At 45.3% G+C, this 12,009-nt stretch overlaps 1 protein-coding gene across 2 annotated transcripts in view; it reads left to right on the forward strand.

Moving 5' to 3' along the window:
* The window catches only part of Ube4b (ubiquitination factor E4B), a 99,470-nt gene that overhangs the window by 36,617 nt on the left and 50,844 nt on the right, over positions 1-12,009 (forward strand). The window contains exons 5-8 of one of the 2 annotated variants that reach the window (XM_050153345.1): positions 1,121-1,265; positions 3,614-3,842; positions 4,298-4,411; positions 4,652-4,939. In XM_050153345.1, coding sequence (XP_050009302.1) covers positions 1,121-1,265; positions 3,614-3,842; positions 4,298-4,411; positions 4,652-4,939 — 776 coding nt within the window. The remainder of the gene's footprint in view (positions 1-1,120; positions 1,266-3,613; positions 3,843-4,297; positions 4,412-4,651; positions 4,940-12,009) is intronic. The other variant, XM_050153344.1, reaches the window with a different exon arrangement.

Genomic DNA, 12,009 nt, shown 5'->3' on the forward strand with positions numbered 1-12,009 from the left:
TGTTTGGTTTGGTTTTTTTTTTTTTTTTTTGAGACAGAATCTTGCTGTACAGCCCTGGCTGGCCTGGGCTGTTCACAGATCTGTCTGGCTGTTTGTTCATTGCAGGGAGTAAAGATGTGTGCCACCACCGACTGACTAGGTCAGTGCTTTTCCTCAGTGAAATTTAATTTTTGTGGGTCTTTACTAAGGCAGTAGATCATTTTATCTTTGGCTGTATTCTGAAGTAATTAAAGCAAGGACATGTAAAATCTACCAGCAAGTGTAGACTTGGTGAGGCCTTTCTGTCTGTTTTATCTGAGCTCTGATCTCTGGACTGGGTGACGGGTTTGGGTGTGGATGTGGGTATAGGTGCCATACGGGTTTGGGTGTCACGTGTGTATAGGCCAGTACACCACATTCCATTCAGGAAGTTCACAGAACTACTTTGGTGACCTTGTGATGGTTCTTAGACAATAGCTTCCTTGTGGTGTGGCCTCTGTTTGTGAAGTTCCTCAAGTTTCTTGTATGTAATAGTGCTTCTGTCATGAAAGGCTGTAAAATTCCTCAGAGGAAAGTGTTCATGTCCCGGGGACATAGCCTGGTTCTGCAGCGCTCACTCAGCAGGTAGATGACGTGGGCACACTTTGTGCCTCTTCTTCCTGGTTACTCCTGACAATGCCTCCTCTGCTCTCCCATCAGTGATGGCATCAGCTTAATGAGACCTTGACTTTGTAACTTCCTCCTCCAGCCCACAGAAGCCCATGCGGACCTCTGGATGACTTGAAACTTGCTTTGTGTTTGTAGAGATTCATTTGCCTCTGCTTCCCAGCTCGTACCACCTGCCCAGCTGAACGGTTTTATGCATCTAAAAATATCCCTGTTAATAACCCTGTTAATAAATGAATAAAAAGCCAGGCGGTGGTGGCACAGGCCTTTAATCCCAGCACTTGGGAGGCAGAGGCAGGCGGATCTCTGTGAGTTTCGAGACCAGCCTGGTCTACAAGAGCTAGTTCCACGACAGGCTCCAAAAACCACAGAGAAACCCTGTCTCGAAAAACCAAAAAAAAAAAGAATAAAAATGGAATCAAATGTCTTAACTCCTGTCTCCTACTGTACATTAACACTCAGATCTTCCCACTAGGAGCCTTCTTCAGGTCCTGAAGTGTCCGAAGAGCAGGCCTTACAGCTGGTCTGTAAGATCTTTCGCGTCTCCTGGAAGGACCGGGACAGAGATGTCATCTTCCTTTCTTCTCTTTCTGCGCAGTTTAAACAGAACCCAAAAGAAGGTGGGTTCTTTGTCTGTTTTTTTTTTTAACCCCCCCCCCCCGCCCCCCTCCGAGTACCTATGTGTAGAATGTGAGACTGTGGGTCTCTGTCCCCATGGTATGGAACCACACTTTTTGTTATGGGGCTGCTTCTGATGGAGACACACCTGTGTCTCTGGCGATGTTTTCGCCTATGGTGGAATGCTCTCTGAGAGGACATTAGTCCCTGTAAAGTAGCATGCTTGCTGGCCCCGGGACTCGAGACCACCACCTGTTGTATCTGTAGCCTGCTGACTTCAGCCACAGTTGAGGAGATCTCGGCCCTTACTGCAGGTCCGTTGTCACTGTAGGCTCAGTGTTTACCAAGCCGTGTGTAGATAGTCAGTCCAGATCTTTTTATTAAATTACTTAGCAAAATGGAATATAATTACATTTTGCTGTCTCCCTAGATTCTATTTTAAGAGATTAGCTGTACTGAACTATACCAAGGCTATTTTGCAGGCACTGTGGCGCAATGTAATCATTTGCAGTAGAGGAGGAGTAGGGCCGCATCGCTGGGTACAGCTGTCTGGGTCGTGGTATCTTTCGCCTTTTGCCCATTGATGTCTATCCCCAGTCTTCAGGAAGGCGTTTGTATAAGGAGTGCTAAAGAGATGTTTTCAGTGCGCAGTCACTGTTATCACGGTTACAGTTCCCTTTCCACCCGGCCTGCCTTCTTCAGGGCAGTGGAAGTCTTGTGTTCCTGGAAGGTCGGGGGTTTCTGATGTTAGTGTCTTAGTAACTGGCTGGGAAGAGCCAAGCGACTGTAGGTTTTAAAGACTTGCCACACAATGCTCTCACTCTTAACTCCAAGGTTCTCATGATTCCCTTGTACACATCAACCATAATTTTTAATCATCTAACTAGGTGAAACTGACACGGATCAGGGCTTTGGTTATTGGTATCTAGGATATATCTAAAGATCAACAGCAAATCAACCAGGGGCTGCAAAGAACAAGAAAGAAGCTAGACTGGAATCTGCTCCAGAAACCAGATGGTGACTGAATATGGAGCCCTTCATAGAACCTTTGGAGCTTGGACTTTCTGGGAAGTGTATGTTGGCCGAGAACCACTAACCTTGCTGTGTTTGTCATAGTATGGCATGGGCAACTCTAGTAGGGACCTGTTCCTTTCTACAGTAAACAGTCATCTGTGGCAGCTCTCTGGCTGCACTCTAACTTAGTTTAAATAAAATTTAATTTTAGATTAGTTTTATATTTACAAAAAAATTGAGGAAAATAGGGAGAACTTCTGCATAACCTTTACTCAGTTTGCTCTAATATTACCTCTGTACAGCTATGGCTGCTCAGCTTCCTCTGATGTCATCTCTATACAGCTGTGGTTGCTCTGCTTCCTCTAATGCTTCCTCTATACAGCTGTGGTCTCTCAGCTTCCTCTGATGCTTCCTCTATACAGCTGTGGTCTCTCTGCTTCCTCTATACAGCTGTGGTTGCTCAGCTGCCTCTGATGCTTTCTCTATACAGCTGTGGTTGCTCAGCTTCCTCTGATGCTTCCTCTATACAATTGTGGTCTCTCAGCTTCCTTTGTACAGCTGTGGTTGCTCAGCTTCCTCTGTTTCCTCTATACAACTGTGGTCTCTCAGCTTCCTCTGATGTTTCCTCTATACAGCTGTGGTCTCTCAGCTTCCTCTGATGTTTCCTCTATACAGCTGTGGTCTCTCAGCTTCCTCTGATGTTTCCTCTATACAGCTGTGGTTGCTCAGTTTCCCCTAATGTTGCCTCTTACACAGTTGTGGTATGTTTGCCCAAACTTGTAAATGACTATGGGCTGAACCAGTGAGATGGCTCAGTGGGTAGAGATGCCTGCCCCTAGGTATAATGGCCTGAGTGCTGTCGCCAGAACCTGCATGGTGGATGGAAAGATATCCTGAAAGTTGTCCTCTGATCCCTACGTGGGCATGCGTGTGCACATATATACACACAGAGAAAAATGTACAATAATATTTAGAAGAAAAAGAGGGGCTAGAGAGATGGCTGAGCGGTCAAGAGCACTGAAGCTCATTAGGGCCCAGGTTCAATTCCCAGCACTCACATGGCCGCTCACAACTGTCTGTAACTCCAGGATCCAACACTCTCATACAGATATGCATACAGCCAAAACACCAATAAAATAAAAATAAATTAAAAAAAGAAAAAGAAATCACTGGAAAGAACACTGGACCTCTTTTTGGGTTTCAGCTAGTATCCTTTTAGTGTTGAGAACCCAGTACCGCCTAGCGCACAGCGTCGCTCTGGTTCTGTTTGGCTTATTGAGGACCGTGGAAATGACAACCCGTGAATAACCTGCTTTTTGCTCTGCCTTCCCAACAGTGTTCTCTGATTTTAAGGATCTGATTGGCCAGATTTTAATGGAAGTGCTGATGATGTCCACTCAGACACGAGATGAAAATCCGTTTGCCAGTCTGACAGCCACATCTCAGCCTATTGCCACGGCAGCTCGGTCACCTGACAGAAATCTCATGCTGAACACTGGCTCCAATCCAGGAACAAGCCCCATGTTCTGCAGCCTGGGCTCCTTCGGCGCCAGCTCGTTGTCTAGGTCAGTGTGATTCTCTTGCACATCTCACTGACAGTGAAAACAGCTGTGGAGAATGTTGAGGCGAGCCGTTCCACAGTGTTGATGTGTGTGTCGTTGAAGTTACAGTGTCTTTAACATGCGGGGAGAGCGGGACAGGGTGGCTGTGGCCATTGCAGGTGGTGCTACCCTTCTTTGATTGAATTTCTTAGCCTTCTGTGGTTGGTTAGGTTGTTGGTAGGTTAAATTTTAGACACACATGGCTCTGTGTGCTCATTATTCTTTGGAAGGGGTCATTGGCACCTCCACATGAATGTAGCAATTAGTGTCTGGTCGTTTTTGAAATGCTTATCTACTTAAACTTTTAGAATTTATAATATGATTGTATTATCCTTTAAAAGCTGACGTTATCCATTCTTAGTTATCTCAAGTGTCTCTTTGATTTTTCTCTTCTTTCCTCCCTTTTCCAACTAATTTAGCCTCTATGAAACTAGCCCTGCTCCTGCTGCCAGTTTCTGGAGCTTTGCACCAGGGCTGAGTCCATCCTTGGCCTCACCTTCCCGTGCAGCCCCCCAGGTTGCTGTGCCTCCTGCATCCCCGAGTCCTCACAGTGCAGCCCGCCAGGTGGCTGTGCCTCCTGCATCCCTCAGCCCTCACAGTGCAGCCGGCCAGGTGGCTGTTCCTCCCACATCCCTCAGCCCTCACAGTGCAGCCCCCCAGGTGGCTGTGCCTCCCGCATCCCCGAGTCCTCACAGTGCAGCCCGCCAGGTGGCTGTGCCTCCCGCATCCCCGAGTCCTCACAGGGCAGCCCGCCGGGTGGCTGTGCCTCCCACATCCCTCAGTCCTCACAGTGCAGCTTCTGGAACTGTGGCTGGAAGCCAAGCCTCATCCCCAAGGTATCGACCCTACACTCTCATGCACCCATGGGGGTCTTCACCTTCCCCCACCCCACGACCCTCCATTCAGGCTAACTCCCCAGGCTTCCCTGCCCGCCCAAGTAGTCCCCGAGCAGTACCTGTCAGCTCCTCCAGACAGAGACCCCGCAGCAGGGGCCCCGCCTTCCCACCCGGCTCGCCCAGTGCTGCCAGCAGACGTCCCTCCTCCCTGCGGACCTCTCCTAGGTATTTATTTGCAGGAGAGCTGTGTGTGTGTTTGCAGTGCAGGGAAAGAAATTAACATGGTTTGGAAAGAACTGCTGTGTGGCACTGACCTCAGTTGAATTCTGGGAGTCATTGGGTTATTAACCTGTGTCGCTTGCTAGCTCTCTGGTGGCCATGTGCCCTGCCTCCATGACTCTCCCAGGCTTTGGTCCACGAGAAAGTGAAGATTGAGTGTTGTACGCTCCTTTCTTCCCGTCCGTCTCATCCTGTCGTCTGCACAAAAACCAAAGAGTTGCATTTTTTTTGCGACCTAGCTCATGTGTTTCTCATTAAAAATGAATCTCAGAGACTGTGGTCAGTGTTGTATTTGAGAACTGGGGCTCACAAGGTGACGTTTTGGACTGGGCAGTGTCTGCTCTTTCTGTTAGCCATGCCTTATGCCTTGACGTCTGATTGCATGTAATTCCAGTCTCTCAGAAAGCAGCAGCAGCAGCAGCCTTGAGTCCGGTGGCCCCCTTTCTCAAATGTAATTCAGGGGACCGTGTTTCTGCATGTCAGTGCAGCTCAGGTGTGAGACCGACTCCAGACGACAGCACCGCAGCAGCGTCTTTCCCTCTCACTTCCTCTTCCCTGATGCCCTTTTCTGCTTTTGTTGTGGTAGTATGTACGACAGTCCTTTCTCCTTCCTCTTCCTCGCACTTTCTGGGGACAGTAGTGATGAAGAAGATGATGATGAAGAAGAAGAAGATAATGATGATGATGATGATGAAGGTGGTGGTGGTGGTGATTTTTCTTGTGTCCAGTTTGGGTCCAGGTATCAGAAGAATGGAGTCTTACCCCCTGCATGTGCTCTAGGTGCTCAGGAACTAACGTTAGCAAGCCAGGCTTTGGGCTCTGCTTTGAATCCAGACACAGTAGTTGTCACTGAGGGAGGCCAGCAATGTGCACTGAAGTGTGAGGACCTTACACTGGGACGAAGGGACACATAGGACAGTTGTTGCCCATTGAACTGGTAAGAAAACTTACCTGAATCATTTGTCAAAAACCTGAAAAAAGATGGACTACCACTCAGCCTCAAGATCACCCACCTTTAGGAAGGAAATGAGGGGCCCTCCAGTTACCCGTTATGAGTTCGGTTGCTTAGATTGCAGGTATTGGGGAATAGCCCTGTAGCTTGGCTGTGTGTCCATCCCTTCCACATGAGGCTCCGTCTGGGCAATCTGATGAATGTGTGGGCTTATGTTGTCCAGGGTAACTAGGATTTTCTCTTACATCTGACCATGCATCTCCTTGAGCATCTCCTGTGTCTCAGTGAAGCAGGTCCTGTTTGTTTCAGGACACTGAGTGTTCCTCCTGAAAACTGAGTTAAAAACTCTGGATTTCTAGGTGGTTTGAGCCCAAAAATATAACGACCTTTTGTTTCTACGTCCCTGGTTCATCGCCTTCACAGTTTTGTTCTCCAGCTGAAATCCCCTCTGGACCCCGTTTGTGTTCGTGCCCATCGTTGTTCACAGATAGCTTCGGGCTCTAAATGGAGGCTGCAGTAGGAGCTGGGTAGACTTGATTGAGTTCGACAGCTCATGGAGAGGGAGAAGAATGTTGACGTGGGGATGAGTAATGATTCCAAAGGTTGTTGTTTGTATTAGGTTGAAAATTTTATTACCATTTCCCATGTTAATATTCCTAAAGGGATCCTGTGTGGCTCACTTTTCACACGGTAGACATCCCTGGGGATCCTGTGTGACTTACTATTCACACAGCAGACATTCATAGGAATCCTGTGCGACTCACCGTTCATACAACAGACATCCGCAGGAATCCATATGACTCACCGTTCATACAACAGATATCCCGTGTGGCTCACCGTTCACACAGCAGACATCCATAGGAATAGCTTTCCATCGTGGTAAAAATGCTTCATCTGTTTCGCTTTGAGTTTTCTGTGGGGGCAGTTCTTTTTCTAATTCTTAGCAAGTCACAGCCTGCCTTTACTATTGCCTCTTCCTAGATTCCTGCCTTCTGACCTCACCTGAGATCCAGCTTCTGTGCTTAGTAGTCGTGATCCTGACGCTGTGACATCCGTCACCCAGTGTTGTGCCTGTGCTCTCTTTACTGGGACTTAGACTCTAGAAGCCAGAACCAGAGCTTAATCAAGTTCTGCTCCTCCACAGCGCCCTCTTTCTGGCCTGTGGTGTTTGTACGGCTCTGGGTCTCTACTGGTCACCTCACCACCCAGAGTCTGTCGCTTCTGTGCTTGCGCAGAAGGTGCAGCAGACATTATAGGCTCGGTTACAATACTATACTTCTCTTACAGGGGTGACCTTCTTTTGCTACACTGAAACGAGATGATCTGGATTGTCTATTAGGTATCTGACTGTAGATTACTAGTGGATAGATTCCAAATTGTCTATTGGGTAATCTAATTGTAGATTACAGGTAAAGTATAGAAAGGTGGTCCCAGAGCATATGACACTGCACAGATAAAGAACCAAGAGATAGCAAAAGAACTTGTTAATTGGTTGAGTGAGAGTCTTTCTTGTGCCTATACAGTCCTGTGTGACTATAGTTCACACAGAACACATCTGTAGGGATGACTTGTTCATGGTAAAGGTGCTTTGTCTGGTTTGCTTTGAGTTATCAGTAGGTAGCGTTATGTAGCTTAGGATGCCAACAAACAGACCAACAAATGGGTTGTAAATAAAAAAGGAAGAAGTCAGATTATGTTTATGTGCAGGAGATGTGATTCTGTGGCTTTTTAAAAAAGATATGTTTGTTTTATTTTGTGTGTAGGGTGGTTTTGTCTCCTCCTGTCTGTCTGTAACAAATTGGTACCTGGTGCCCTTGAATCCTCTGGGTCTGGAGTTACTGACAGTTGTTTGAGGAATCCCTTAGATGGATTTTTCTTAGGACTGTCAGCTCACAAAACAACACAGAGACAATATTAATTATGAATGTGCAGCTTATAGCTTAGGCTCATTCCTAACTAGCTCTTATAATTAAATTAGCCCATTTCTATTAATCTACTTTTTTTTTTTTTTTAGCCATAAGTATTTATTAAGGAAGGGGGAGAAAGAAAGACAGAGAAAAGAGATAAAAGGAGAGAGGAGCGATAAAAGAAGAGAGAGAGAGAGAGAGAGAAAACGCGTGCGCACGCTAAGGAAGCAGAAAGAGAGAGCAATCTACTTTTTTTTTTAAGATTTTATTTATTTATTATGTATACAACATTCTGCCTCCATGTATGCTTGCAGGCCAGAAGAGGGCACCAGATCTCATTACAGACGGCTGTGAGCCACCATGTGGTTGCTGGGAATTGAACTCAGAACCTCTTGAAGAGCAGTCAGTGCTCTTAACCACTGAGCCATCTCTCCAGCCCTATTCGTGTGGCTTTTTATTTTTCTTCCACCCTGTGTGTCTGACTCTTCTCTGTGTCTCATTGGTGTCGTCTCTGCCAGCCTCTCCCTGCCCATAAGTCCTGCCTATACCTCCTGCCTAGCTATTGACTGCTCAGCTGTTTATTAAGCCAATCGCAACAATATATCTTTATAAAGTGTATAAATATCCCACATGTCACCATTTTTGTCTAAAAAAAAGGGAAAGGTTTTAACTCTTAATAGTAAAACTGTATATAGTAAAAACAGCTATTAGGTAAGAATTATATTCACAGTGTCCAGTCCATTTGTAACTTGCATATTATCTACCTTATCTTGATGATTTAAAGTTTTTTTTTTGTTTTGTTTTTTTTTTTTTTGTTTTTGTTTTTTTGGTTTTTCGAGACAGGGTTTCTCTGTGGCTTTGGAGCCTGTCCTGGTACTAGCTCTGTAGACCAGGCTGGTCTCGAACTCACAGAGATCAGCCTGCCTCTGCCTCCCGAGTGCTGGGATTAAAGGCGTGCGCCACCATTGCCCGGCGATGATTTAAAGTTTTATACTTAAACAATTTTATATTATAACTTGTAATACTATCCTAAAACAATCTTTTAGACTTCAAACCACTAGGTACAATACCTTAAACAATATTAGAAACATATTCAGCAGAACAAAAATAGCCTTAAATTTGTATCAATATACAAAAATTCATACCAATGTAAAATATTTAAGACTAGTTTTTTGCTTGTTTGTTTAAAAGTAGATTCAATAATTACACATTTTCCTATCATTTCTTTCCTTTTTTTGGTTTCTCTGTGTAGCTTTAGAGCCTGTACTGACCTTGCTCTGTAGACCAGACTGGCCTTGAACTCATAGAGATCCACCTGCCTCTGCCTCCTGAGTGCTGGAATTAAAGGAATGCACCACCACCGACTGGCTTTTCCCATCATTTTTATTAAAAGGGAGGCGTTTTTCTTTTCAGAAAGAGATCCCTGAATCTAACCTGCTCTGCTAAGTTTCCTCCCTTCCTATAACCAGTAATAATATAACAAACCCCCCTTAAACGATGACAGACATTTATAATCCACCAACCAACCAAAACCCACCTACCCCATCTCTTGGGAATGTGGGAGTTGTATTCTTAAAATTGCTTCCTCTTGTCTGGGGGGCAATGGCATTTTAGCGGACCCTGAGATAGTTGGGATAATGGTCAAGTCCTGGGAGAGCTAGCTGTGATTTGTTGTCCAGTCTCTGCTCACGGGAAAGTGCAGGGCTTGAAGTCCTGGCTGGAAGGGTCTGAGACTGGACCATCTCAGCTAGCAATTTTGAAGTAGTTCTGGATACAGAATTTTGAGGAAACTGCAACAGAGCCACTCTTGAGAGGCTGGATCGCCAGGGCTACTTGTTTTCATTGGTGTCTGGTCCTTTTTTTTTTTCTGAAAACACAAACTTTTAAAGGTAGCATATATATCTACATTAACATAAGTATGGAATGTGTGGTGTGCACAAGTCAGCTAAAGATGATTTTTTTGTTGTTGTTGTTTTTCAAGACAGGGTTTCTCTGTTGCTTTGGAGCCTGTAGCTCTTGTAGAACAGGCTGGCCTTGAACTCACAAAGATCTGCCTGCCTCTGCCTCCCAAGTGCTGGGATTAAAGGCGTGTGCCACCACCACCCAGCTAGATGATTTTTTTTTATTCTGTGTTTCTGTGTTTATTCTGTGAGCAGGTGAAAGGCATCTGTCAACTTTCTGAGTCCACTTGGACTGCATACCCAAACTGTAGCCAACAAGATTCATCACGTCTCACCAGTCTTAGAGCTGTTCCCATAGTAGGGGGATCAGCATATACATGACCTGTTCTGTAGTTTGTTTGTTTGTTTGTTTGTTTTCTTTTATGTTTGTAGCCAAGGATTTATGACATCTTCCCCGATCAAATCTGATCTTCATTAATTTTGAAGAGAACAATAACTCTTTGTTACCTGTGGAAAGAAAGGTATAACCTTCCCCCAGTGCAACCTATTTTCTGACTTCCATTTTGGAGTTGAGACATTTTAAAAATAATATAGGTTGGTTTAATTTAGCAGTTTCCGTAATCCAGTGTCTCTCAGCAAACTCCCTGTTCATTTCCCGTCTTTATATGGCTTATTTTTATATTACTTTATTCTCTCTTTAAAGACTTTATTTTTTTTTTTTACTTTACTATTTTTTTCCTATGACTATCTACACCCGTTTTTATTTTGTCTGCTTAAAGGTTTTCTTCATCTGGACCACTTTATTGCTCCCTTGTAGTGTTCTCTGACTGTGAGACAAACCTTAAATGTGACTCTGCATGCTGTCTCTGCTCCCCACCCCCACTCCCGTTGATATGTCAGGCATTTTGACCTAGCGTGCCATCTGCTCAAGCGCTCTGCTGCACAGCAGGTCTACAGAGTGAGTTCCAGTACAGCAGAGGTACACAGAGAACCCCTGTCTCAATAAACTTAGAAGGAAGGGAGGAGGGAGGGAGAGAGAGATGCCTTTGTATGCCGCTGAACCTACCCGAGAGACTGCTTTCCCAGGTTCTTTGTGGCTATTTGACTCTCCACATTGGACCACATATGTAGTTGACTTTAATTTGTACCACCAGTTCACAAAGAAAATGACACAGAGACTTATTTTTAATTATGAAAGTTCAGTCTTTGTTTAGGCTTGTCCCATTGGCTCTTATAACCTGCTTCTATTAATCTACGGTTGCCATATGGATTTTACCTTTCTTTCATCCTGTGTGACTTACTCTCCATGTCTCATTTGCATCTCCTCTGTGCCTTGATTATGTCCTTCTTCCTTTCTTTGCCCGTAAGTCCCGCCTAGACCTCCCGCCTAGATATTTTGACTGTTCACCTCTTTATTAAACCAATCACAGCAGTGTAGCTTCACACCTTGTACAAATATGCCACAATGTATGGGCCCAAGCATCTGTCTTCGTCTTGGTCATACAAATACACAGAGGTCATTTGGGCTCTTAGCCACCCCTCTTTGCCTAGTTGTAGGAGCTTGGGGGAGCCTCTGGTGATCAAGGCTATTTAGATTACTAGCCACTGCCCGTCCTGGTTGTAGGAGCTTGAGTGGCCTGGCCCAGCAGATGACACAGCTCACCAGCCTGTTAATCCCTTCCTATTTCCAGTGCTCTGTATGGAAGGACAGACCTTACATCTTTCCCATTGGAAAGACAACCCTGTCTTTCATTGCTTACCATTCCTGGTTTCCCTGGAGATCTGCGGGCTCAAGGGCCTTTATGCTATGCTCCCAACATTGTTAACTGACGTAAGGCTGCTGGAAATTGAACTCAGATCCTCTGGAATAACAGCCAGTGTTGTTCATTGCTGAGCCATTTCTCCAGCCTGTTTCTGTAGCTTTTAAAAACTTTATTTCTTATAATTTTATGTGTATGTGCCTGAGTGTATGTGTGTGCACTGCAAGCATGTAGGTGCTCCTGGAGGCCAGAAGAGGGCATCGGGTGTCCTGGAACTACAGGGGTTGTGAGCAGCCATTGTGGGTGCTGGGAAACAAACTGGTTCTCTGCAAGAGCAACAAATGCCTGTAACCACTGAACCATCTCTCCATCTTTGTGGTCCTTTGTTAAAATACTCTATCAGAAAACTACGAGGTCTAATAGCACTTTCAGCGAGGTGTCAGCATGCAGGAAAATGAGTCGTTTTTCTATGTAACAGTAATGATCACACTAAGAA

The sequence above is a fragment of the Alexandromys fortis genome, unplaced genomic scaffold, assembly GCF_014885135.2.
Source record: "Alexandromys fortis isolate MF-2015 unplaced genomic scaffold, M_Fortis_MF-2015_v1.1 scaffold_88, whole genome shotgun sequence".
Lineage (NCBI taxonomy): Eukaryota > Metazoa > Chordata > Mammalia > Rodentia > Cricetidae > Alexandromys > Alexandromys fortis.